Source organism: Peromyscus leucopus, chromosome 14 (assembly GCF_004664715.2).
Source record: "Peromyscus leucopus breed LL Stock chromosome 14, UCI_PerLeu_2.1, whole genome shotgun sequence".
In the NCBI taxonomy this organism is placed as follows: domain Eukaryota; kingdom Metazoa; phylum Chordata; class Mammalia; order Rodentia; family Cricetidae; genus Peromyscus; species Peromyscus leucopus.
Window position 1 is genome coordinate 46,611,075 of NC_051075.1, and position 25,702 is coordinate 46,636,776.

At 38.2% G+C, this 25,702-nt stretch overlaps 1 protein-coding gene across 3 annotated transcripts in view; it reads left to right on the forward strand.

Moving 5' to 3' along the window:
- The window catches only part of Mpp5 (membrane palmitoylated protein 5), an 88,244-nt gene extending 62,772 nt beyond the window's left edge, over positions 1 to 25,472 (forward strand). For 2 of the 3 annotated variants that reach the window (XM_037210660.1, XM_037210662.1), the window contains exons 5-16: positions 3,448 to 3,525; positions 3,800 to 3,946; positions 6,684 to 6,845; positions 8,490 to 8,567; positions 10,214 to 10,397; positions 11,179 to 11,250; positions 11,749 to 11,820; positions 13,911 to 14,078; positions 14,863 to 15,065; positions 16,546 to 16,656; positions 22,270 to 22,442; positions 24,341 to 25,472. In XM_037210660.1, coding sequence (XP_037066555.1) covers positions 3,448 to 3,525; positions 3,800 to 3,946; positions 6,684 to 6,845; positions 8,490 to 8,567; positions 10,214 to 10,397; positions 11,179 to 11,250; positions 11,749 to 11,820; positions 13,911 to 14,078; positions 14,863 to 15,065; positions 16,546 to 16,656; positions 22,270 to 22,442; positions 24,341 to 24,368 — 1,476 coding nt within the window. In that variant the 3' untranslated portion in view covers positions 24,369 to 25,472. Of the gene's footprint in view, positions 1 to 3,447; positions 3,526 to 3,799; positions 3,947 to 6,683; positions 6,846 to 8,489; positions 8,568 to 10,213; positions 10,398 to 11,178; positions 11,251 to 11,748; positions 11,821 to 13,910; positions 14,079 to 14,862; positions 15,066 to 16,545; positions 16,657 to 22,269 lie in introns of all 3 variants that reach the window. The other variant, XM_028876100.2, reaches the window with a different exon arrangement.
- Positions 25,473 to 25,702: the final 230 nt, after the last annotated feature.

Here is a 25,702-nt window from a genome sequence, read left to right on the forward strand (position 1 = left end):
TGTGCAATCTACCACCTGCCAGGAAGTTACTAAAACATCCACCATCCACAGAGCTCACTCAAGGCCTGAACAGACAGTAATCACCTCTTCTACTCTTTTGCCCCTTTGTCATAGCTAATCTGCTTCCTGCTTTACTAATCTGCCATTTATGAACATGTCAAATAAATAGACAGTATTTATTCTTTTATGTCTGCATTAGTTATTTTTCTTGTCAGTGTGCTAAGTACCTGACAAAAAGCAGCTTCAGGAGATACGTTTGGGCTCACAGGATTCGGGAGGACATAGCTTATCCTGGTTGGGAAGGTGAAACATTGAGGTAGCTCACTGTGGCAGGAGTGTAGGACAGCTGGCTATAACCCATGACACATACACACAGAAACCATCCGCAGCCCACTGCCTCACAACACAGCACCCCCACTTGCGGATCACATGTCCAACAGCATGAGCCTGTGGGGTAATTCCACATCAAACCATGACAGTTGTCGAGGTCCTCTGCTCAGTGTGATCTTGAGGTTCATCTCTTGTGCATGTGTCAAGTTGAACCAACACTTCACACATGGTAGGCACACTACCACGCACCCAAGTTCCAGCCTCCATAGTTCGTAATGTTTTCTGAGTAGTATTCTATTGTTTAGCTATCCCACAGTGTTTAGTCTCTTAAACCTGTTGAGAGAGATTGGTTGTTTCCTATTACTGATTCATTTTAAATTTATTTTTACATTTTTTTGTTTATTGTGGAGTGTGAATGTGGAGCTCAGAGCAAAACTTTGAGGAGTCTGTTCCCTCTTCCACCATGCGTATTCTGAGCATTGAACTTGGGTTGTCAGGTTGGTGGAAAGTGTCTTTACCTACCCACTGAACCATCTTGCCATCTTTCTGGTTACTGATCCTCAGATATGTGGTGTGGTGGTGTCTTGTTTTAATTTGCATTTCCATCATGATTGCTGACTATTTTTGCACAGTTATTGGCCATTTCTCTGTCTTTACTATTTGGTCAGATGTTTTCACTGTAAAAGATTTGCAGTTTGAGTTTTTAATATATTCTGATTATAGCTTGGTGGGAAGGGGCCAGTAACATATAAGAACAGTCCTTCAATTCCTTTAGCCTTGTAAATACAGCTGATGATGTGTACTGACACTAGAAAAGATAATATCTGGGCTTGCTGGTAGAGAAAGGGGTATTTATCAGAGTTCTATGTTTTTGTTTGTTTTGTTTTTAGTTTTTCGAGACAGGGTTTTTCTGTGTAACAGTCCTGACTGTCCAGGAACTCATTTTGTACAACAGGCTGGCCTCGAACTCCCTCACAGAGATCCAAATGCCTCCCCTCTTGAATGCTGGGATCAAAGGTGTGTGCCACTACTTCCCGGCCTAGTTTTTTTTTTTTTTTTTTTTTTTTTTTTTTTTAAGAAAAATTTCAGAGATGTTTAGGAACTGACTTAAAAGTAGAAATGGGGAGGGGGAAGTGTTGCACATAGAATATTATTATTGAGTTGATTTGTAGCTTTCATAAAGTCTTGATACATTATTAATTCAAAACTGTCTTTCTCAGAATTGCTTTCTCCAGCAGTCAAAAGGTGTTTTGGTCAGGGATTATAAATTTTAAGTTAACGTCATGTGGTAGTTTTCATGAAGTTTCAAAAGGAAAGCACTGTCTTGTAGTTTCTAGGTACCAAAACTGGGGACAGGGTAGTTTTCGGCACTTTGTTTGTTAGGCAGTATTTCACTGGTTAGCCCTGGCCTACCTGGAACTCACAGGGATCCTCCTGCCTGTGGAGGGAGGAGAATTCAGCATGCACCACCACACCCAGTAGTATCACAGTATTTTGGGGTGTGTGTGTGTGTACGTGTACACGTGTGTACGTGTATATGTGGGTGCTTGCAGGGACCAGAGGAAGGCATCCGATCCCCTTGATCTGGAGTTACAGGTGGTTGTGAGCTGCCAGCTTTGGGTGCTGGGAATCCAACTCCAATCCTTTACAAGAATAGCAAGCCTCTATGGACTTGTGGAGCCACCTCTCCAGCTCTTCTCACTGCTGTGCTATGCTTGTTGTGGTGAAATTGGTCCTCATCTTACCATCTGATAGGTTTAATTGGAGAATTGCTAATCAAATAGCTGTAAAGGATATAGAATTCCTGCTCTAATCATTGATTACTCTTATAATTTCACTAATAGTGAAAATGTTGGTTTGTAATCCATGTTGTTGCAGTGTACCATTCTGGAGTGGCTGTGGGGTTTGGAGGTACAAAGGCAAAAAAGAGACATAAACAGTAAGAATAAAGAATAAGCATAGAATAAAATCTTTGAGAGAAAGTGATGTACAGAGAAACATACCTACCTCAGTATTCATTGGTAAAAGACAGAATTGCAAATAAGTGGACTTAATTTTTAGTTCAAGTAACTAGAAACCAAGGAAATAGGAAAGACTAATTAAATTTCTTAATAGGAAGAATAGATAATCATTACATTAGAAGCTGGTTCTCTGCAAAGGATGAGAAAGTAGACAACACCTATGGTAAGTTAAGCCACCCAGCATTGTTAGGAAAGACAGAACACAAATGCAGACACAGACTGAGGGCATCTAGTCAGTCTTTAAAGAGCCTGCCTAAGACACAGGAGCCTCAAAAATGTATCATGACTGTGGGAGTTTATCTTAAGAACACTTTGTCCAACGTCAATACGTTTATCTTGTAAGTCTATAACTTTAAATTGACATCTCAGATTTTTTATGTAGTTCTTAAAACATAGGACTTAGCCAGGCCGTGGTGGTGCACGCCTTTAATCCCAGCACTCAGGAGGCAGAGCCAGGCGGATCTCTGTGAGTTCAAGGCCAGCCTGGCCTACAGAGCGAGATCCAGGACAGGCACCAAAACTACACAGAGAAACCCTGTCTCAAAAACACATAGGCTTTAAAATCTCTAAAGTAGTGTGGTAACTAACTGGTAAGCAGGTATTCTGTCATGCCATCCTTAATGTACTTTATGCTATGTTGGGAGAAGCTTTGGAACTTGAAATGGCTCACTTGTAGATGGAAGTACCACATTTGGAGAATGCTTTCAAAATGTAATTTTTACCCATAACAAAATTGAAAGATCTGTGGGAAAGGGTTTTTATTCATATATTTATTTAGTGTTTTTCTTCACCATAAGTGCTTTTTGCCATTTTGATTCTCACTTAAAAATGAAAGTACTAGGCTGGAGAGATGGCTCAGAGGTTAAGAGCACTGGCTGCTCTTCCAGAGGTCCTGAGTTCAATTCTCAGCAACCACATGGTGGCTCACAACCATCTGTAATAAGATCTGGTGCCCTCTTCTGGCCTGCAGTCATACATGCTGTATACATAATAAATAAATAAATCGTTTTTTAAAAAAATGAAAGTACTATGTTACATAGATGCTGCTGTTAATTCCTATGAATCAGAAAAAAAAATTTTTTTTTTAATTTCTTAGGTACAAACTGTCTTAAAGCCAGTCCATCAAAAGGAAGGACAAGAATTAACTGCTTTGTTAAATGCTCCACATATTCAGGTAAAGAAAGCACAGAACATTGTATATGTTTCTAATATTTGTGTTTGTAACCTCACTGCAAAGTAATTATTGTTGAGTTATACATTTTTCATATGTAAAACTATCCAAATCATGTTTTTAAATAGCTTATTTTAAAACTGGGCAAAAATTCCTTGCATGATTATCTTGCATTTTAAGCCCTTAAAGACTTGGTCATAATACTATGTGTATGAGAGAACTAAGTCTTACTACAGTTGTGTTCTTCCTTAAAATACTGTGGGTTTCTTTGAAACAGGCACTGTTACTGGCCCATGATAAGGTTGCTGAGCAAGAAATGCAGCTAGAGCCCATTACAGATGAGAGAGTTTATGAAAGTATCGGCCAGTATGGAGGAGAAACTGTAAAAATAGTTCGTATAGAAAAGGCTCGTGATATTCCATTGGTAAGTGTTCCCACATCTGATCTGAGATGTTTTTCTATACAAAGGTCTCATATGGTGCACAACAGAAAATCCTGTTATGTTCCTGGAGAGTTTTCTCTTTGTGGGTTAATTTGTTGGAGTTCTAATATGCTCTTGCTCAAAACCCTTATTGGTTGCAAAACAAATTTCATTACCTTTTCTCATTCATGATATAGTGAAAATAATAGCTTATAAAATACCTATTGAGGATCAAGAAGAGATAACTAATTTCCCTCCAACTTACTCTTTACAACTACAGCTAGAAAATCTAATCTTTGGGAGCTAGGTAGATGGCTTAATTGGAACATGCTTGATATCCAAGCATGAGGACCTGGAGATCCAAGATGATGCCATGTGTCTGTGATCCCAACTCTCTCCGAGACAAGCAGACTTCTCTGGAACCTAGCCACCAGTCTAGCCAATCAGTCAGCTCTGGGTTTAGTAACCTTGTCTCCAAATATGAGAGTGACTGAGGACTTTTGGGGCGCGCACAAACGAGCGTACACACACAAATACACACAACACACACACACACAAATAGGGTAATAAAAATATTTTATTTATTTATTTATTTATTTATTTATTTATCTTTCTATTATCGGCTTGATACAGTACAAATTCTTATCCTAATAGTGAAATGTTTGATTGATGCTTGCCCAGTAATTGAGTAAAACCAAAACTTATCATAAGCCTCAGTCATCCTAGGGTCCCCCCTGCTATATAGCCTCCCTGGTTCTGTGGGTTTCAGTCTGATTGTTCTTTGCTTTATATCTAGAATCCACTTATGAGTGAGTACATACCATGTTTGTTCTTCTGGGTTTGGGTTACCTCACTCAAGATGATATTTTCTAGTTCCATTCATTTGCCTGCAAATTTCATGCTGTCATTGTTTTTCTCTGTTGAGTAGTACTCCATTGTGTATATGTACCACATTTTCTTAATCCATTCTTCAGCTGACGGGCATCTAGGTTGTTTCCAGGTTCTGGCTATTACAAATAGTGCTGCTGTGAACATAGTTGAGTATGTATCTTTGTGGTATGATTGAGCATTCCTTGGGTATATGCCCAAGAGTGGTATGGCTGGGTCTTGAGGTAGATCGATTTCCCAATTTTCTGAGAAACCGCTATACTGATTTCCACAGTGGTTGTACAAGTATGCATTCCCACCAACAGTGGAGGAGTGTTCCCTTTGCTCTACATCCTCTCCAGCATAGACTGTCATTAGTATTTTTTATCTTAGCCATTCTGATAGGTATAAGGTGGTATCTCAGAGTCGTTTTGATTTGCATTTCTCTGATGATTAAGGATATTGAGCATTTCTTCAAATGTCTTTCAGCCATTTGTGATTCTTCTTTTGAGAATTCTCTGTTTAGCTCTTTAGCCCATTTTTTTTAAATTGGATTGTTCAGTATTTTGATGTCTAGTTTCTTGAGTTCTTTATATACTTTAGAGATCAGGCCTCTGTCAGATGTGGGGTTGGTGAAGGTCTTTTCCCATTCTGTAGGCTGTCTTTTTGTCTTATTGACTGTGTCTTTTGCCATACGAAAGCTTCTCAGTTTTTTTTTTTTTTAAAGATTTATTTATTTATTATGTATACAGAAGAGGGTGCCAGATCTCATTACAGATGGCTGTGAGCCACCATGTGGGTGCTGGGAATTGAACTCAGGACCTCTGGAAGAGCAGTCAGTGCTCTTAACCTCTGAGCCATCTCTCCAGCCCGAAAGCTTCTCAGTTTTAAGAGGTCCCATTTATTAATTGTTGTGCTTAGTATCTGTGCTGCTGGTGTTATATTTAGGACTTCTGGGGTATGCACAAATGAGCATGCACACACAAATACACACAACATACACACACAAATAGAGTAATAAAGATAGTTTTTAAAAAGAATGTATAAGCAGTTTATGTAACTAGTTCCTTCCAGGAGAATAAAAAGGAAAGTTATGACAATGTTAGTAAATTCTTAAGAAAATTATTCGTTGTGTGTATGTGTATATGCTAGAGTGTATGTATGTGTACCACATACATGCAGGTACATGAAGATGCCAGGAAAAGGAATTGGTTTTGGAGTTACAGGGGTTTGTGAGCTGTCCAGTGTGGGTGCTAGGAACAAAACTGAGGTCCTTTGAAGGAACAGCGAGGGCTATTAATCACTGAGCACCAAAAAATAAGTTTTATCTTGTATCTTACATTTCTAGCTTTTGAGTGTATATTTTTTCACTGTTCTTCAAATTTGTATAATAAATATTAGTATTTAATACATTTTAATGTGAGATGGCTGCAGCTGTATTTAACATTTGCATAATTAACCATATTGCTATTTATCCCATAATTGTATTTTGAATTTTAAGAAATTCCTTATAGTTAGGCACTGTGTTTATTAATTATGCCTAGATGTTTTCTAGTTGTTGAAGTAGGATCCAGAAGAAAACAATTACCATTTTATGTCTTTAAACACTGAATACATTTTCTGTTATTATATGCTCCAGAAATCTGTGTAATTTCAGAATTTTAATGAATAAAGTATTTCTGAAGCAGAAAATGTTTGGGGGGATGCTTTGCTTTCATGTATAATTACAGTTATTACTGTTCCAATGTGAGTAAATTTATTCTCAAGATAAATTAAAGGCTAGTTTTATTAGATTAAATAAATAGAATTTAAAAGTGAAATTCTTAACAAAAATTACATTTTTATGTTTAAATTAGATGTTGGGTGTTTTTAGGGTGCCACAGTTCGTAATGAAATGGACTCTGTCATCATCAGCCGCATAGTGAAAGGAGGAGCCGCAGAGAAGAGTGGACTCCTACATGAAGGCGATGAAGTTCTAGAGATCAACGGCATTGAAATTCGGGGGAAAGATGTCAATGAGGTTTTTGACTTGTTGGTACGCTCAGACTGTAGAGTAATAATCTATTCCTTTGAAAACTTGACTTGTTATTAAACTTAGAAAGGATTATTTCAGAGCACTGAGTATAAGATAGTCTTTAGCCTAACTTTACAGTATTTGTCAATTTCTGTTATTTTATTTTTGGGTTTGGGTTTGTTTATTTACTTTGCACTTTATTATAACAACTTTATTTTTCCTTTTATTATTTTTTAAAGATTTGTCTTTATTTTATGCGTGTCTGTACACCCTGTGCATGCCTGGTAAATTAAATTAAAATTCAGTTTCTCATTTTCACTAGCTACAATTGACCAAGATTTATAGTGTAGTTAATGGTTGTCATCTTGAAAGATGGCCACAGCACATATCTGTTGAGCAAATTCTGTTGGGCAGTGATAGTATAATCAGGTTCTCATTTCTAATTACCTTTATAAAAATAATTTTTTAAGATTTATTTATTTTATGTGTAAAGTGTTTTGTTTTCATGTATGTATGGCTCCATGTACATGCCTGATAACTGAGAAATTCTGAAAAGGCATTAAGATCCCCTGGAACTAGAGTTACATATGGTTGTGAGCCACCCTATGGGTACTGGAAATCAAACCCAAATTCTCTGGTAGAGCTACAAGTGATCTTAGTTGATGAACCATCTTTTTCTCGTTCTCTTTCTTTTTTCTTGCTTTCTCTTTCTTCCTCCCCTCCCTCCGTCCCTCCCTCCCTCCCTCCCTCCCTCCTTTCTTTCTTTCCTTCTTTCTTTCTTTCTTTCCTCTCTCTCCCTCTCTCCCCTTCTCTCCCTCCCCCTCTTTCCTCCTTTCTTTCTTTTATTCATTCATTCATTTTGTATGAAATTCTGGCTGTCCTGGAACTCACTATGTAGACTAGACTGGCCTCGAACTCACAGAGATGCACCTACCCATGCCTCCTGAGTACTGGGATTAAAGTCATTTGCTGCCACACTCAGAATAATTGTCTTTTTGAGAACAATTTTTGATCATATTGTACAGAAGTACAAATTCTGATTTTTCTCTTTGGAGATAAGGTATCACTCTTAATCTAGGCTGAGGTAAAACTTACTGTGTAGCCTAGACTGACCTTTTTGGTGATTCTCCTCCCATGGCTTCCTAAGTGCTGGGATTAGAAGCATCAGCCAGTACTCCCAGAGACAAACAGTATTTATATTCTTAATTATTTAGCATCAGTTGATACAGTAGTATGTCTACTGCCTGCTGATATCTATTGTAAAAGCTAGAAAATATCCATATCTTCATTTCCACCAAATCTTAGCCCATTGCTCTGGTAGAGCAAAGTGTCATTGGGTGTCACTTGCAGCCCATTTCATTGGTGGGTGTCTTAGGTTGAGCATTGTTCCCTGTTTTGTTATGACCAAAATTTGTGGTGATTGCTGTCTAGGCTGGGTATGTCTGAAAACAGCTAGTTCTGTACTCAGCAGTAATTATGAACCTAGCTGTACAACTCAGTACGGTGAACAGTAGAACAGAAAGACTAAATCTGGGAAAGACAGCATCTGAGAATGGAAAATGTTTTCCTGGAGGACTGAGATCATCCTGTTTAGGGAGTATAGTCATAAGATAGTGGAATGATTTTCATAAAGATTTCTAAAGTAGTTTAACCTTTCTGTTACAGTCTGATATGCATGGCACTTTGACATTTGTTCTGATTCCTAGTCAACAAATCAAGCCTCCTCCTGCTAAAGAAACTGTAGTAAGTAACTTAAATATTTATTATTTATTGTTCCTTGACGTATACTTTTCTGTATCAGAAACTTCACTGAATATAGAGTGATAAGTAAAAACAGAGCATTTTATTAGAATAAGTATAAAATATCAACATTTAAAATGTAGTAAACTTTGAACTTTTTAAAAGTAAAATATACAATTATTTTAGTCTCAGAATTTTTGTTATTCTTGACATTGATGTTTACAGTTATAATTGACTTTAGCTCAGTAACATTGAGGAAAAAGGTACTTTTACAAATATATGTAACTCATTACTTTAGTGTATTGCTGCATGTTAAATATTTAACTCAGCTCTATTAAATGATAGACTTGATTACTGTACAACCCAACAATTTTTATTAAGTATATATTGAAGATAATTAGAAACATATATTCATAGAACAACTTGCACATGAATATTCGTGCAAGTATTATAAGATCCAAAGAGTTAAAAAAAAAAAAACTTTAAAATAGCTACCAGCAACATCAGAAAATACAGTGTAGTTTGTTTGTACACTGAGATATTATTTGATTAAAAAAAAAGGCTAAAGTGTGAGTATATGCTACAACAAAGATGAACTTGGAAAACTCATGCCAGTCAAAAGGCCTTTACTGGTTCATTTATATACTATCCAAAAATAGGTAAATCTATAGGTAAGAAATTTATCAGTGGTTCCTTAGATGTGCGATTGGGGAATAGGGAGAGAACAGGAATAGTCCCTCATCAGTATTGAGTACAGGAGAGTTAAAATAGTCTACCACTATCGATGGTAAGCCTGCCTCTGAATATACTAAATGCATAAGCTGTGTAGCATATGATTACATCAAATGTCTGTTTTCATATCAAGAATAGAAGGTTCCCTAGGGAACCCTCTTAGTAAACAGACCCCACTTGCAACTTGGACAAAGGATCGTTACTGTATTTGCAGATAACACCCAATTAAAGAACCACAATGTCATCTGCATCAAAAATCCCAACCTTGAATCCCCTTTAGCCACTATTCGCCTTGTAGTCCACCCCATGCCCAGCATAAACATTGTCCTTATTTCTAGAAACACTAGTTCTTTGTATTTTATTTTCTATAAATGGATTGCATAGATTTGGGTCAAAAATGGTAAGGATATTTTCCCCAGTTGACCATCCTGATTTAGATAATTTAGCAGTGTGGAACGTGCTAGTTACATACACTTTTAAAAGAAACACTGAGCAACTAAGGCACAGTTGCACCAATCATGAAGCCCGCCAGCTACGACAGCCCCGGGGAAATGGACACTTCCATGGGACCTGGTGAGATTAATCTGCCTTTTCTCATAGTGGTGCTTTAGAAGCTGCGTACCTTACTGAGTGAGGACCACTGTTTTCACAGGTCAAATTGTTTCTATTCTGCTTACCTTGCCCTTTGTTAGCTGTTAACAATAACCCAGCTGGAATACTCTTCTATTTATTTGTAGTCTACAGAGATATCGACAGATGAGCTTAAGTGAATCCTACCCTAAAGCATTGTAACTTAACTAAGTGCCCTTTTAGTTCATTTCTCTTGCACTGCTCTAACACACGTTACATTTGTGCTAGATATTTTGCTTTACCATTTTATTTATTCTCGCTCTATTTTTACCCTTTTTATGTTTCAGATCCATGTAAAAGCTCATTTTGACTATGACCCTTCAGATGACCCTTATGTTCCATGTCGAGAGTTAGGTCTGTCTTTTCAAAAAGGAGATATACTTCATGTGATCAGTCAAGAAGATCCAAATTGGTGGCAGGCCTATAGAGAGGGGGATGAAGACAATCAGCCTCTAGCTGGACTTGTTCCAGGTAAGAGACAAGATTGAAAGCATTTGAAGGACTGAGGGCACAACCCAGTGGTAGGACATGTACTTAGCTATACAGAGGCCTGGAATCAAAATCCTTACCATCTCCTCCCCTAATTTACTTGAAGGCAGAGATCTGAGAAGATGAAGGTTAGTCACCTCTTACATTAAAATCTTTTCTACTTGTCTGTATCATTGGTAATAAAGGTAGAAATGAAATCATTATCACACATACATACATGAAAACAAAAGGAGAAATTATAAATAATAAATGCCAATGAATATGTATGTTGATGGTGTCTTAGAAGCAGAAAATGAAGAATGCCTGCTGCATATTACTTCGAAAGTTAATGTCTAGAATTATATGTCTGATCTGAGATAATCCTCAGTGAGCAGAAGCATTATCTGTCCCAGCATGGTACTTTATATATAGTAATGTTCATTGAAACTTTATTTAAAGTTCAACCATTAGGTTTTCTGATATTTGTCGATTATTTATCTTTTTATAATATATAAAAGGACCCAGATTTGGTCTCCAGAATCCACATTGCACCTCTTCTCCCCCCCCCCCCACATACACACTCTCCCCCCACATAATTAAAAATAAACTTTTTTATTTCAAGGACATTTGTAGGCTATATATCTTAGCTGGAATTATTCTTGTGTTGGCAGAAGGGTTTGGAAGGCAGTATGAAAAATTACTTCTAATGTTTTCTCTCTGATTAAAAATATTTTTATCCTTTTATCTTAAATGTTTCACTGTTCTTTCTCTTTGTGTTATTAAGGGAAAAGCTTTCAGCAGCAAAGGGAAGCCATGAAGCAAACCATAGAAGAAGATAAGGAGCCAGAGAAATCAGGTTAGAGACTTACATTTGGTATTAGTAAAAGCAAGAGTCTTGGGTTTTCATCTGGAACCATGTTGAATATACACACTAGAATTATCAAGAAAGAAAGGAGTATGCATTAAAGGAGTATTAGAGGCAAAACTCAATATCTTTTTTTTTTTTTTTCTTTTTTTCCTCCCGAGACAGGGTTTCTCTGTGTAGTTTTGGTGCCTGTCCTGGAACTCTCTCTGTAGACCAGGCTGGCCTTGAACTCACAGAGATCTGCCTGGCTCTGCCTCCCGAGTGCTGGGATTAAAGGCATGCACCACTGCCACCTGGCCAGAACTCATTATCTTTAGATGTAAGAAAAGATGAAAATATTAGACATCTGTCTACAGTGTGTAATTAATAGGAAATGACAAATGAAAAATAGTTCTGTGAACAGTATGTGTTAAATCTTAGATCAGTTTGAAATAGCATTGTTTAAGGAAATAAATACTGTATTTATAATTATTTTTAATTAATCAACAGGAAAACTGTGGTGTGCAAAGAAGAACAAAAAGAAGAGGAAAAAGGTTTTATATAATGCCAATAAAAATGATGGTAAGTTCTAATCTCAGGGATAGCAGGAGTTGTGTTTATAACATGTGTAATATTCAATTGTTTCCTGTAAGGTGTTTTTTTTTTTCTTACTTAAAGTTTTTACAGAACTATTACTTGTCTCTAACAATTTTCTTTTTTTAAAAAAAAAAAATGTGTTTGAAGTAAAATATGAAGTTTGTCAACGGTATCTTAAGTCACAAAAGCAGCTCATTCTACAGAGTACACTGCTTACTGGCTAAGGCCAGCATACAGGAATTTTTTTTTTTTTTTTATCTTTACAGATTGCTAAGATTAGAAGTTATAAAGTCATAACATCTCTGAAAATGAAGAACTCAGTTAACACTGGGGTTCTGTTCCCAGGGACAGCAGTTTTCTGTACTGACTGACAGCTATGACCCTGACTGGGGCACCTACAATCTAGGTCAGCTGTCACCACCACCTGTGATTTTTCTTATTTGCTTCTCTGGACTCATTACCTTTGTGATTGGTCTTCATTGCTTTCAAATTCCTCAGCCCTGCTTTCGTCCACATTAGAAAAACCAAGGAATAAGTCAGAAGCACTACTTTAAAAGCTGCAAGGCTTATTTCTCAAGAATATGAAGCATAAATTAAACTACTAAAGCAAAATTTAGGATTATTAGGTATTCTTGTTTATTTGTGTTTTGAGACAGAGTTTCTCTGTGTAGCCCTGGCTCTTCTGAAACTCACTCTGTAGACCAGGCTGGCCTAGAACTCAACAGAGATGCCTGCCTTTGCTTGCTAAGTGCTGGGATTAAAAGTGTGTACCACCACCACCACCCAGGTAGATTATTAGATATTCTATATAATGCTGAATCTAAAATTCAATCAGCTTTAATAATTGTTTTCTAAAGCAAGCTTCCTTTATGCTTGGTATATTATGTAACTAAGAAGAGTCAATAAGTTTCTTATCTTACTGGCTAAAACTGATTAATATCTTTGTTTGCTAGTACATTGCAGATCTAAGTAGAGATGAGTCCTGTTTTCTTCATTTCCTTTTCTTTCTGCCTCCACTCCCGATCTCTCTTTCTGTGAGGCAAGTGTTCCACTGTTGAGCCACGTCCCAGCAGCTCTTACTTTATTTCTTAAGACAGACTCAAGGTGATAAGTACAGCTCTAGAGCTTCTAGACTGGAGCCCCCAGATGTAGACGAGACTAAGTCTGGAAATCAGAATGTCACCAACGTGACTGTACACGTTAGAAGAAGCTCAGAAGAAAGTGACTGAGAACAGAAGCAATTGTCATTGTTACTGAAAGTACCTGCTGTGCTCTATAGCAATAAACGATGTCCTTCATCTCACAGTAAATTTCTTGAAGTTGCAGACTAAGAGATTCAAATTCAGATATTAAAGTTTCTGTTTAAATTGTTGCAGCTAATTAAACAGTTGAGTTGAAATTTAAACAGTCTGAGCCCCAAATCTATGCTAGACATGAGCAAGACTTAAAAGGTTCCCTCCCTCATGGAACTTCCTGGTGCCTCATCCTCATGCTGGCTGCTAATTGCCTGCATTTGTTCTGACTTGATGGCTTTGGCTTCATGTGTATCTTGGGTTTTTAAGATGTCACCCACTCCTTACAGTTTGTATTTTGAGTCATGATTCTGGATTAAAGGTAAGTAGTAGAAGTATAATGTATTTTTAACTTGTGTACCTACAGGAAAGCATTCTAGCCCTCTCAGATATGCTGGTGGTAGCCACGTTATGCAGATGTTTGTCCATACTTGCTCTCCATTATAGCTGATCCTAAAAGGAGCCCTATTAAGTGGAGTCTATGAAAATGACACATGTCCCATAAACTTATCCCTACAGTCCCCTCTGGTACAGTACTCACTGCAAACTAGTAACTTTTAAATCAGACAGGGTGGCTTAAACACCTGTAATCCCAGAACTTGGGAGGTTGAGGCAAGAGGATCACCACAAGTTTGAAGCTAGCCTGGGCTACAGAGTAAGCTCCTAACTCAGAAACAAACACACAACAGCATAAACAAAACTTAGCTATTCTATGTAAGAAAGTATATCTTTATGTCATTGCATTAGTTATAGCTGAAATTCTTAACTCGTTCTCTCCCAAAGATTATGACAATGAAGAGATCTTAACGTATGAGGAGATGTCACTTTACCATCAGCCAGCCAATAGGAAAAGACCTATTATCTTGATTGGTCCCCAGAACTGTGGCCAGAATGAGCTGCGTCAGAGACTCATGAACAAAGAAAAGGACCGCTTTGCATCTGCAGTCCCTCGTAAGTCTGGACACATTCCCGGTTTCCTGTGCTCTACTCAGAATCTCAATGACATTTAGTGAAACGGTGTTGTCAATGAAAGAGGAAATTTTTTTAACCAAATCTGTTGGCAGGTTTTTATTAAAGGTAGGTCTTGAGGACTTAAAATTGTCCCGAGTGTATGGCACTAGGAAATTTTCTAAATAAATTTTAGTTTAGGCCCATTTCCCTATTTCATGGGAAACTGAATTCTTCATTCTTAAACTGATGTTGAAGATAGCAATTTAGACCTAATTTCTGAAAAGAAATTTCAGATTGCATAGTACCTACTCTTACTGAAATAAACTTTAAGAAGAGGTGAGTTGGTGGTATTTTACAGTATAAACAAAATGGATCAAGGTAACTAAGGTTAACTATTAAGAAACTGTAAATGTTTTTGTTCATGTCTCCATAGGAACAGTGCTAAACACACAGGCCCTTAACATTTCCTCATTATTTCATAATTTGTGTTATAAAATAAAAATTCTTCCTGGTTTTATCCTTCCTCTCCACACTGACCCATATTATTAATATTATTATTAAAGATTTATTTTATTTATATGTATGTTGGGGAAGGGGTGTGTGCATGTTAGTGCATTTGCCTGTGGTGAGCAGAAGAGGGCTCCATTTCCCCTGGAACTATGGGCCACCTGATGTGAGTGTTGGGAACCGAACTCAGGTCTTACGGAAAGGCCAGACTATACTGTTAACCACCCTCTGTCCAGCCCCTTGTGTTTATGGTTTTTATCTAATTGTGTTTGTTTAGATACAACTCGGAATAGACGGGACCACGAAGTAGCTGGTAGAGACTACCACTTTGTGTCACGGCAAGCATTTGAGGCAGATGTAGCAGCTGGCAAGTTCATCGAGCATGGTGAATTTGAGAAAAATCTGTATGGAACCAGCATAGATTCTGTACGACAAGTCATCAACTCTGGCAAAATCTGTCTTTTAAGTCTTCGAACACAGGTAAAGCTAGAATTGTGTTTTAGAGTGTTAAACTTGAAGGGCATATTTTGTTAAGTAATCTAGTAAAAAAAAAAAAAAAGAAAACTGTATTTGGGTCCAAGAATGACTATGTTTGTTCTCGTGCAATTTTCCATTCATTTTCTAAAATCAAATATGTCACTAAATCTCTGTCACTTTCAACATGTACATATTTTTGAAACTTAAAAATATAGTTAACTCTGGTAATGACTATACTTTAAGTCTCTAGAAACTACCTTTTCTGATCTGAGGAAAATTAGAAAATTCAAAGGTTAATCTTAGTTTTAAAGGCCACACATGTCCCAGTCAAGACTCAGTATTATCTGAGTAAGAAGACCTTAGATTCACCTATTTGATAGAATAATCCACACTTAAAATTACCAGCCAATGCATCTTAGATTTACATTTTAAATGCTACCTTCAAAATTTGGGGTTTTAAAGATTGTGTTTGCTATGGAAATGTTCTACTTTTTATAAATGATTCAGCTTTAACATAGAACTTTAATTAATGTGGCTGAGTCTGATGCTGATACCAACTCAAGCCACAACATCAGTGGGCATTAAGTAGATTTACACAGACAGAAGTTGACTCTTAAATGGCTTCCTAAGATAGTAATTAGTTTTCTCTTTGTTCGTTTTGGATTTGGGTTTTTAGAGGGCAGAGGCACTAGGTTTGTGCTATTTCAGTCATAAACATTTTATTTAAGGAAACTTTTTTTGTTGTTGTTTTGTTTTGTTTTTCTTCTCTGCATAGTTTTGGTGCCTGTCCTGGATCTCGCTCTGTAGACCAGGCTGGCTTCGAACTCAGATCTGCCTGGCTCTGCCTCCCGATTGCTGGGATTAAAGGTGTGCGCCACCACCACCACCACCACCACCACCAGGCTAAGAAAACTTTGAAATTTCTTTTGGAATTCTTTATTTGGATTAACTGATATTACCATAAGACTTAAAATAGTTTAGCATATTAATGCTTCTTCACATAAGAAAGGGCATGTCTGTCTAATACTGCTGGTTAGAGTACTCAACTTGACGTGCCCAGCAGTGCAGTGATAGAACAGTGTGAGTCCAATGTCTGACTGCAAACAATCTGCCTTGTCTTGGGTCTCTTTGGCCTGTGTGTAGGAAGTTTTTCTCTCTGGTTTTGCTTCACCTAGAAAGGCAACTGCCCGGATTCTGATTCCTCAAAAATGAATTTTAATATGGTTATTATAATCCACGTGATTTATTATACAGTTGTAATCCCTTCAATGTCTTTTACCTCTATTTCAGTATATAGAACACTAGGCTTACATAATATATGTGAATTTATATTTATACTTTTACAGTGAAGGAAGATACTATCTCAGAATGTTACGATTTATGATAAAATGCTTGGAAATATTTATAGACATCTTAACAGTATATATTATTGAGAAGTAGTTCCATGATGGGAGTTATTTCTAAAACCCAAATATCTTTACAGTCTTTGAAGACCCTCCGGAATTCGGATTTGAAACCATATATCATCTTCATTGCACCGCCTTCACAAGAAAGACTTCGGGCATTGTTAGCCAAAGAAGGCAAGAATCCAAAGGTAAACTTGTCACGGTGCTCTATCAGTCCACTGACGTCAAGCAGGAAACCTCCCTCGTCTTACCTCCTGGAGTTGAGAAGCTGTATCAGCATCAGCCATCAAGCTGATTATTCTTTCTATATCACTTGCCCCAAAACTGCTGCAGCTGCAGCCCTCTGGACCATGGCAGCTGTCCAAATCAGAGGGTTGCTCCTGTCTCCCCTATCCCTTCTGCTAACCCCAGATCTACGAGAACCTCCAGAACCCCTTAAAACTTGTGTACTCTCGAGAAAGGTCTGACATTTCCAAGGGGATCATATTGCTGCTTCCTCCCCGTTCAAAGGTCTCAGCAAACCCTTGGCAATCACCCACTTTTCTCCTTAGCTAGTCCACATTTTCAGGGTTCCAGAATTGTCTTCTTTTTACCCGAGCTTTGTTTTGGTTTTTCTTCTCTTCATTTTTGAACATGATCTGGAACAGAAAGGGAACAAAGGTTTAAATTATTTTAGATATTTGCTGTATGTGTTGATGGAGTCCATGTTATATATGGTTTTCATCTGCATTTTCCTGATGAATAATGAAAATCTCATGTAGGCATTTGAGCATGCTCTTCTGTGAAGACCTCAAGCCTTGTCATTTTTCAAAAGTTGGGTTGTTTTTTGTATTCATTTAGAATTTTTGACTGTGTATATGTATGTGTACATTTGTGTAAATGGGTGCTTGTGTGCCATGATGTGGATGTCAAGGTCAGAGGTCAAATTTGTGGCTTGTGTGCTGAGCGCATTGCCCCCTGAGCTGTGTGGGTGCCCCTTACACATACTCTATATTTCAGTGATTTTCTCCACATCTTGTCTTCTTTTTTGTTGTTTTGGTCCTTTGTTTCTTTGTTTTCAAGATGGGTCTCAATAGCCTGAAACTTGCTGTGTAGACCAGGTGGCCTTGAACTCATAGAGACCCATCTACTTGTGCTTCCTGAGTGTTGGGATTAAAGACTTACACCCACGTCCAGCTGTCTTTTTTTTTTTTTTTTTTTAAATTCTTTAGTGATAAAAAATAAGTTTAGTTTGGTTTGGTTTGGTTTGAAAACAGGATCTTGCTCTGTAGCTCATAATGATATGAAACCGTCTATCCTCCCTCTTGTCTTTCTCTGCCTCACAAGTTCTGGGAGTATAGCCATGTGCCATAATACCCTGCCAGAGAATTGTTTAATTTTAATGAAGTTCACTTTTTCATTTTCTTACAGTTGGTGAATTTTAGGCATGTCTAAAAAATTGTAAAGATATTATCCTATGTTTTCTTCTTAAATATTTCTAGTTTTAGCTTATGTGTTTTGGTTGAATTAATCATAGTGTGATGTGACAGGGAAGTTTTATTTTGTTTTTGAAATAACATGGATATCAAATTGTTCCAACAATCTTTGTTGGGAAGTCTGTCTTTCCTATGGTATTTGGTGTGTGTGTATGTGCATGATGGGTGGGTGCCACAGGACACATGTGGAGGTCAGAGGACAGCCTTGTGGAGTTGATTCTCTCCTTCTGCCTTTAACTGGGTTCTGGGTTAGTAAGCTCATTTACCTGCTGAGTCACTGTGCTGGCACCTTTATTTCTGGATTCTCTTCTGCACTTAGACTGATTCCATAGCATTTTGATTCCTGTACCTTTACTGTTATGTCTTGAAAAGCAGACAATAAAGAAGAAAGAAGTACTGGTGCATAATGCAACAAGGGGAAAACTTAAAAGTGCTATGCCAGTTGAAAAAACTCAGACTCACTAGACCACAGGTTATATGATTCCATACATATGAGATGTCCCGAACAGACAATCTGTGGCTACATGACATAAATTAGTAATTGCTAAGGCATGGGTGAAAAGGGTTAATGGCTACAAGCTTATAAGTATTTTTAGGTGGTGTCTCAGTTACTGTTCTATGGCTGTGTAGAGACACCATGACCAAGGCAACTTAAAACATTTCATTGGGGGCTTACTTACAGTTTCAGAGGGTGAGTCTATGACCGTAATGGTGGGGTGGGGAGCATGGCAGACAGGCATGGTGCTGGAGCAGTAGCTTAGAGTTTTCATTGGAGTCAGACAGAGACTAGGCCTGGTGTGAGCTTTTGAACCCCCAAAGCCCAGCCCCAATGACACACCTTCTCCAACAAGGCTACACCTCCTAATCCTTCCTTAAATAGTTCTACCAACCAGAGACCAAGCATTCAAAAATATGAGCGTTTCTCATTCAAACCACAAGTGGGGGTGAAAAAATTGTTCTGAAATTGATTATGGTATTAATGCAAAACTCTACAACCATACTAAAAACTATGGAATTGTATATTTTAAATTGGTAAATCGTATGGTGCATGAATTGTATCTCAAGAAAACTGTTAACTTTCCCAAGGTAGGGGAAAAACAGTCTCATCAGGCTTTTTGTAGAAGTTGAGTAGCTGATTAGAAACCGCCATCAAAATTGAACAAAATTACCAAAACCCTGTAGAAAGCCCGAAGAGTCTGTCTTCTCTTTTCTATTGAAGTTAGTTCCCCTTCACTTTGACTTTCATTCACACGTGCTCTAACTTCTGAAGATGAAACCTTACATCATTTTTAAGCCTTTTCTCTTTTCAAATGGAGGCATTTGTAAGCAACTTGTTAGCTGTATCCCGTAACTTTTGATGTATTTTTGTTATCGTTTTGATAGAATATTTTCTACTTTCTGCTGTCATTTTTATCTTTATCTCATGGGTTATTTAGAAATATGTTAATTTTCACCCATTTGGTGATTTTAAAGAATGCATTACTGAATTACAGTTCCATCATTATCAGAGAATGGACCCCAGGAGATGTCAATCTTTTAAAATATGTTGAATTTTATTTTATGGCCCATCACCCACTCTTAATACCCATGCTTGTAAGTGTCTGCTCTGTACTTGTGGCTAGAGAGTGGTATGTATGGTTGCCTTTTTATTCCACTTACATTTGTATGTATGTATGTATGTATGTATGTATGTATGTATGTATGTTGTCTTGGAGACAGGGTCTCACTGTGTAGCCCTTGGTGACTTGAAACTATGTAGACCAGTCTTACAGTACTTTATCACATGATATCACTAGTGGGTAAACACAGGTCTTAGTGACAGTGTTGCTTACTCGGGTGGTTCCAAATGTAAACCCCTGGTGGAACGTCCTGTACTCGCAGTTGTGGAACCTGTCCTGGGTTTGGGGGAGGGGCTTGAGAGGAGATGGGATGAGGTGATGGATGTCAGGTTTTGGTGAACAGTTAATTTTTTTCAGTTCATACAATTTTCAGGTAAAACATTTTATCTGAGTCATGGGTTATAATTTGAATAAGAAATTCAGATATATGGTAGTAAATGATAAAAAGATGTTAACTAACTAATCTCAAGCTTTGAGTAGACAGGTTTTATAAAAATGTCACAGTGTTTGGTTATAATAAGTCTGTTGTGAACAGAGCATCTTGGGTACCCAATCACAGCATTTCACAATGGAGACCAGATAGCCGTGGAAGAGTAGCCATGCGTTTTCTGTTTTTCTGTTGCAGTTGAGTGGGAGTCATTTTGTGGGCCCAGTACAGTGATACTTCAACATCTGGTCTGGTTTAATTAGACATCTTGATTGACAGGTGTGGTTAGGGCAGTTTCCATTTCTTGACCGAGAGCCTGATTGTTGTAGGGCTCTGGGTAATTTTTGCTTATAGCCTTCCCACTGGCTTACTCCCATTAAATATCATTCCTTTACTCAGTATTTATTTATTTATTTATTTATTTATTTATTTATTTGGTTTTTCGAGACAGGGTTTCTCTGCGTAGTTTTGCGCCTTTCCTGGAGCTCACTTGGTAGCCCAGGCTGGCCTCGAGCTCACAGCGATCCACCTGGCTCTGCCTCCCGAGTGCTGGGATTAAAGGCGTGCGCCACCACCGCCTGGCGTGCGCCACCACCGCCCGGCTCCTTTACTCAGTATTTTAAAGTAGCCTGTTTTATATTGTTTCCCAGACTCTAGTGGGATGTTCTTTTGCATCTTAAACTGTCCTTTGTAGGGCCAAGCACAGTTTTGGCAGTGCACACCTTTAATCCCAGGACTCAGGAGGCAAAGGTAGGTGGATCTCTGTGAGTTCCATACCTGCCTAGTTCACATAGGGAATTCCAGGACAACCAGAGCCATATAGCTTGGTGCGGAGTGGGGGGAGGAGAAAGTTATATAAAAAATAAAAAACTGCCCTTAGGAGAGCCCAGTGTGGTGGTATACACTTGTTATCCCACACTAGAAGTAGGAAGGCCAAGAGTTCGAGGCCAGCCTGGGGATACATAGTCAGATACTGTCTCAAAAGAGAGGCGGGGGGTGGGGGGGAGAATCTTTTGTACATTAAAAACAGAGTTTTAAAGTGTAGTAAGTGGAATACTTCCCCCAGTGTGTTATTAAATCGTGGACTGATATAAGATTTTCTTAGCAAACCCAATGTATTAATCCTTTTCTTTTCCCATGTTAATTCTGCCTAAATTTGCCACACACATAAAGAAAGGCACTTTAATTGTTGTCTTCAAGACAGGGTCTCACTGTGTAGCCCTGGGTGGTTTAGAACTATGTAGACCAAGATGCCTTCAGATTCCCCTACCTCTGCCTCCTGAGTGCCAACATTAAAGGTGCGTGCCACCAGACCCAGCAGAAGCAAATGCTCCTGTGAAGAATGTATTAGAGGCACTAAGTTGGACTCCATATGATACAAGATATTACTATTATTTTTTAAAGTTTATTTATTTTTATGTGTATGGGTGTTTTACATGCATTTATGTCTGCAGCACATGCCTACAGTCCCCTAGGAGGTCAGATGTAGTTAGAATTTTTCTGCTTTGCCCACAGTCAGGACAAGTCTTTGTCACCCGCCAGTCCCACAGCCGCTCAGACCCAACCAAGTAAACACAGAGACTTATATAGCTTACAAACTGTATGGCCGTGGCAGGCTTCTTGCTAACTGTTCTTATAGCTTAAATTAATCCATTTCCATAAATCTATACCTTGCCACGTGGCTGGTGGCTTACCGGCGTCTTTACATGCTGCTTGTCCTGGCGGTGGCTGCAGTGTCTCTCCTTCTTCCTGTTTCCCCAATTCTCCTCTCTCCTTGTCCCGCCTATACTTCCTGTCTGGTCACTGGCCATCAGTGTTTTATTTGTATAGGGTGATATCCACAGCACTTCCCCTTTTGGCAACAGTCAGAGGTTACCGATGGTTGTGAACTCTGTCATGTGAGTGTTGGGAACCGAACCTGGGTCCTCTGTAAGAAAAGTAGTGTTTTAACTGCTGAGCCATCTCTCCAGCTCCCAATGTTACTTTTAGATAAAGGTTATTATGCTCTAAAATGTTTGAAAATGAAAGTTTTTAGGGAATTCAAAGTAATTGCCCATGTCCTTCAGACATAAAGATGAAATGGAAATAAATGAAAACGAAAGTGCTATAAGCCAGGATTCAAACACAATTCTGGAGATACTGATGCCAAGGTGATCCAAAAGAAGGGTCGGGAAGGAGCTCTGGGGTCTGCCACAGACAGAGGAAGCCATATAGTGACACTCCTGACTCACTGTGTATTCTGTGTAACCTCCCTCACCGTCTTCCTTTTTTTCTTTGCAGCCTGAAGAGTTAAGGGAGATCATTGAGAAGACTAGGGAGATGGAACAGAACAATGGCCACTACTTTGACACTGCGATTGTGAATTCAGATCTTGATAAAGCCTATCAGGAACTGCTTAGGCTCATTAACAAACTGGACACTGAACCTCAGTGGGTGCCATCTACTTGGCTAAGGTGAAGGAAACAGCTATTCTATTCTGTCATCATGGTGAACTTTATTTGGCAAACCATACCAACATGAAGATGGCTTCAATGCTGAGATAAGGGTAGAGGGAGGCAGAATAAGCAGCTGACCCATTTGTAGATCTCTTAAACTAGTGAGAAAGGTCCCTTAGGCAGTTTGTACACAACACTCTTACTTCCTGTGCATAGCTTTAGGGATCCTTGGCTTGTTTGGAGATTTAAAATGGAAACTTTCTTCAGAGCATTTCTGATTTATCCTGGTGAAACTTTTTGTTTCCACCTTCCTGACTCTGCTTCTCAGTCAGATGTCAATGACAAAACTGGTATAGTATATACATAATACTCCATGTCTCACAGAGTAACAGATATTAACATTATTTAACACTTAACTTAAATGACTTGGTGGGATTATTGGGAGAAGGGGCTGTGCTTCTGTGCACTGGGAATAACAGTATTTTCTTAAACGACTGATTTAGTCATCAGAAATATTTCTCTTAAAAAGAAAAAAATGCCGCTTTAGTTTGTAGTGACTTTTAAAGTTTATTTTATGTCTTATCATTCTAAAAAAAAAACATTCCATCAGAAGTACCAACTTTGCTGGACATGGCAGGGCATGCTTTTAAATCCCAGCACTCAGGAGGCAGAGGCAGGTGGATCTCTGATTTCGAGGCCAACCTGGTCTACAGAGTGAGTTCCAGGACAGCCAAGGCTACACAGAGAAACCCTGTCTCAAAAAACCAAAAATAAAAAGAGAAGAACCAACTTTTTAGTCCGGACTTTGTGGATGAAAATGCACACTCAGCAGCCTCTAGTGTAGTTAAAAGTATACAAAAGATGCTGACATTTTTTAAGATAGAATTTTCTAAATTCTTTTAGTAAATTGTGGTGATTTGATAGCCTTGATTCCTTTCTCTGATACAAGAATTCATATAAACTGTGTTAACCATTGAAGTTTCTTCCTTGTGATGGAAATAGTTTTTTATTTCCATGGAAAGATATAATACATTTGACAGTTTCTGCATTTTTATATCAGAGTACAGAATTTTACCTATGACTGTGCTATGTATGTAAGTATCAAACTGGAAATCTGCTGTACTGTATACTAATATTTAATAGACTAATAAATAGCTGCCTTCAGCATTGGAATACACTTTTATACACTGAGGGAATACCATGACAACTAACTTTGAGATCAGATGGAAGACTTAAAAGTCATCGAGCATTTTAGAAAAGGACATTGGAGGAAAGTTTATTTAAGCATGTACAGACAAGTTTCTGTCCTAACAACGTCTGCCTTGTGACCGGTATACAACAGCTTGCTAAATCTTAAATGTTGATGCTAATAGGATTTTTGTACTGTTTCTACAGCTACAGCTTTAAAATGCAGTGTCTACAAATCTGCATGGACAGTTAACTTGTAGTCTTCTCAAGCCTATAAGCAAAGTGTAATGTGTGACAATGTGAATGTCTCGATTTTATTTCGCTACAGCAGTTCATGTTCCCAAAGCTAAACACTGGAATGATACTCACTCAGCACCAGCAGTTGTTGATGTCTGTCTGTGCCGTCTGTGTGTCTGATTTCTCTTCTAGATAATCTTATTGGAACAAATTAGAGCTTGTGATGTCTTTTTATGTTCAGTTTTTGCATGCCTTTTGTGATTGGCTGGCAAGTGTGTCTATTTAGAAATATTTTTTAAATGATTTTCCTTAGGAATAAAGGAACATTCTTGGGTTGAAGGAAGGAATGCTGTACAGTTTCAAATCTGAACACTTCCAGTTTACAGCAAGAAAAATGCAAAGTCCACATCCTTGTCAGCATTGAAGGTCAATTGATACTCAGCACTTCAAAGATGAAATCTTTTCAGTTTTCCACTGTGTTTTCTCCTCAGGAATGAAAGGGTAGTCAGTGGTCAGTAGAGCTTTGTGATCTGCATACTGACTGAAAATACTGACTGACAGAGACTTGGTGCACACCTGTAACCCTGGCAGGAAGATCTAGAGTTCAAGGCTGGCCTGAGCTACATGAGACTCTATCTCCAAAAGGAAAGAAAGAAAAGAAAAAGACAAAAAATATGGTTGGATTTGAGGAAAGTTTTAAGTAGTGTCAGTGCCACTGGGGACAGTGGGGCCATGTGCTATCAAGACTCAAACACGTGACCTTCACCGGCAGAGCCTATACTCAGGCACGTGCCATGCCACCATGCCTCCTTTTAGACTGTGATTTTCAAGGTCAGTGAGATCCTGTAGTTCTCTTTACTCATATCCACAGATGGATAGTATATGTCCTGAACTTTTCTAAATCCTAGCGATTATGAATGTACTAATGCTCAACATAGTCCCTAAACAGTGAAAAGTTAAGCTATGCTAACAAAAAAAAAAAAAGCAACACACACAAAAAGCTTTGTTATACATATAATTGTACGGTATTAAGGCCAATTCGATTTCCCATCCCTCTGTGGTTGATTGGAAACTGTATTGTGGTTGGCAGCTGATAAGAGTTTTGCCTAACATGCACAAAGCCCTGGCTAGATCCCCAGCCACTACAGAAACCCAGCATGGGGGTTCATGGCTGTAGTCCCAGCGCTTGGGAGAGTGAAAGCAGAAGGATCAGCAGCTCACGGTTATCATCAGCCACATGAGACCCTGTCTCAGAAACAAAAGTAGATAGTATCAGCTAATGACATGTCCTTGGGAAACCCAAACATTTAAATTTTCCAATGTCAGAACAAATAGGACATTAGTATTTAGACTGGTCCAGATTTTTTTTTCTATGAAAATCTAGTGTATGGATTGTTTTCCTTCTCTCGTGGCCTAAGGAGTAAATATTGACAAGGAATGATTTGAATGTAATTTTTGTGAATGTGTAAAATATTAACCAGGGATTTCTCCTTCATGAAGGTAATCACTCTGACATTCGTTGTTGACCTCCCTTAGGACTGTCTTGTCCTCCACTCGTTATCTTGAGATGTCATACTGCACACTGTATTATAAAAATAAAAGGTAAAACTATGTTTCAAATCATAAAAGCCATTAAATACTTTCTTTTATTATGGTCCGAGCCAAGGTTTGTACACATCCAGACCACTCCTCTTCCAAGGGTTTGTCAGAAGCAACACTGCTGGAGTCTTGAGTGGAATACAAATCACAGTGTCATTTGTCGTGGGTTGTCCTTTAATTGCATAGATGGTCAGTCTATTTCTTTATTGTTGGAACAAACAAGAAACTTGGTTTTTTGAGACAGGGTCTCTCCA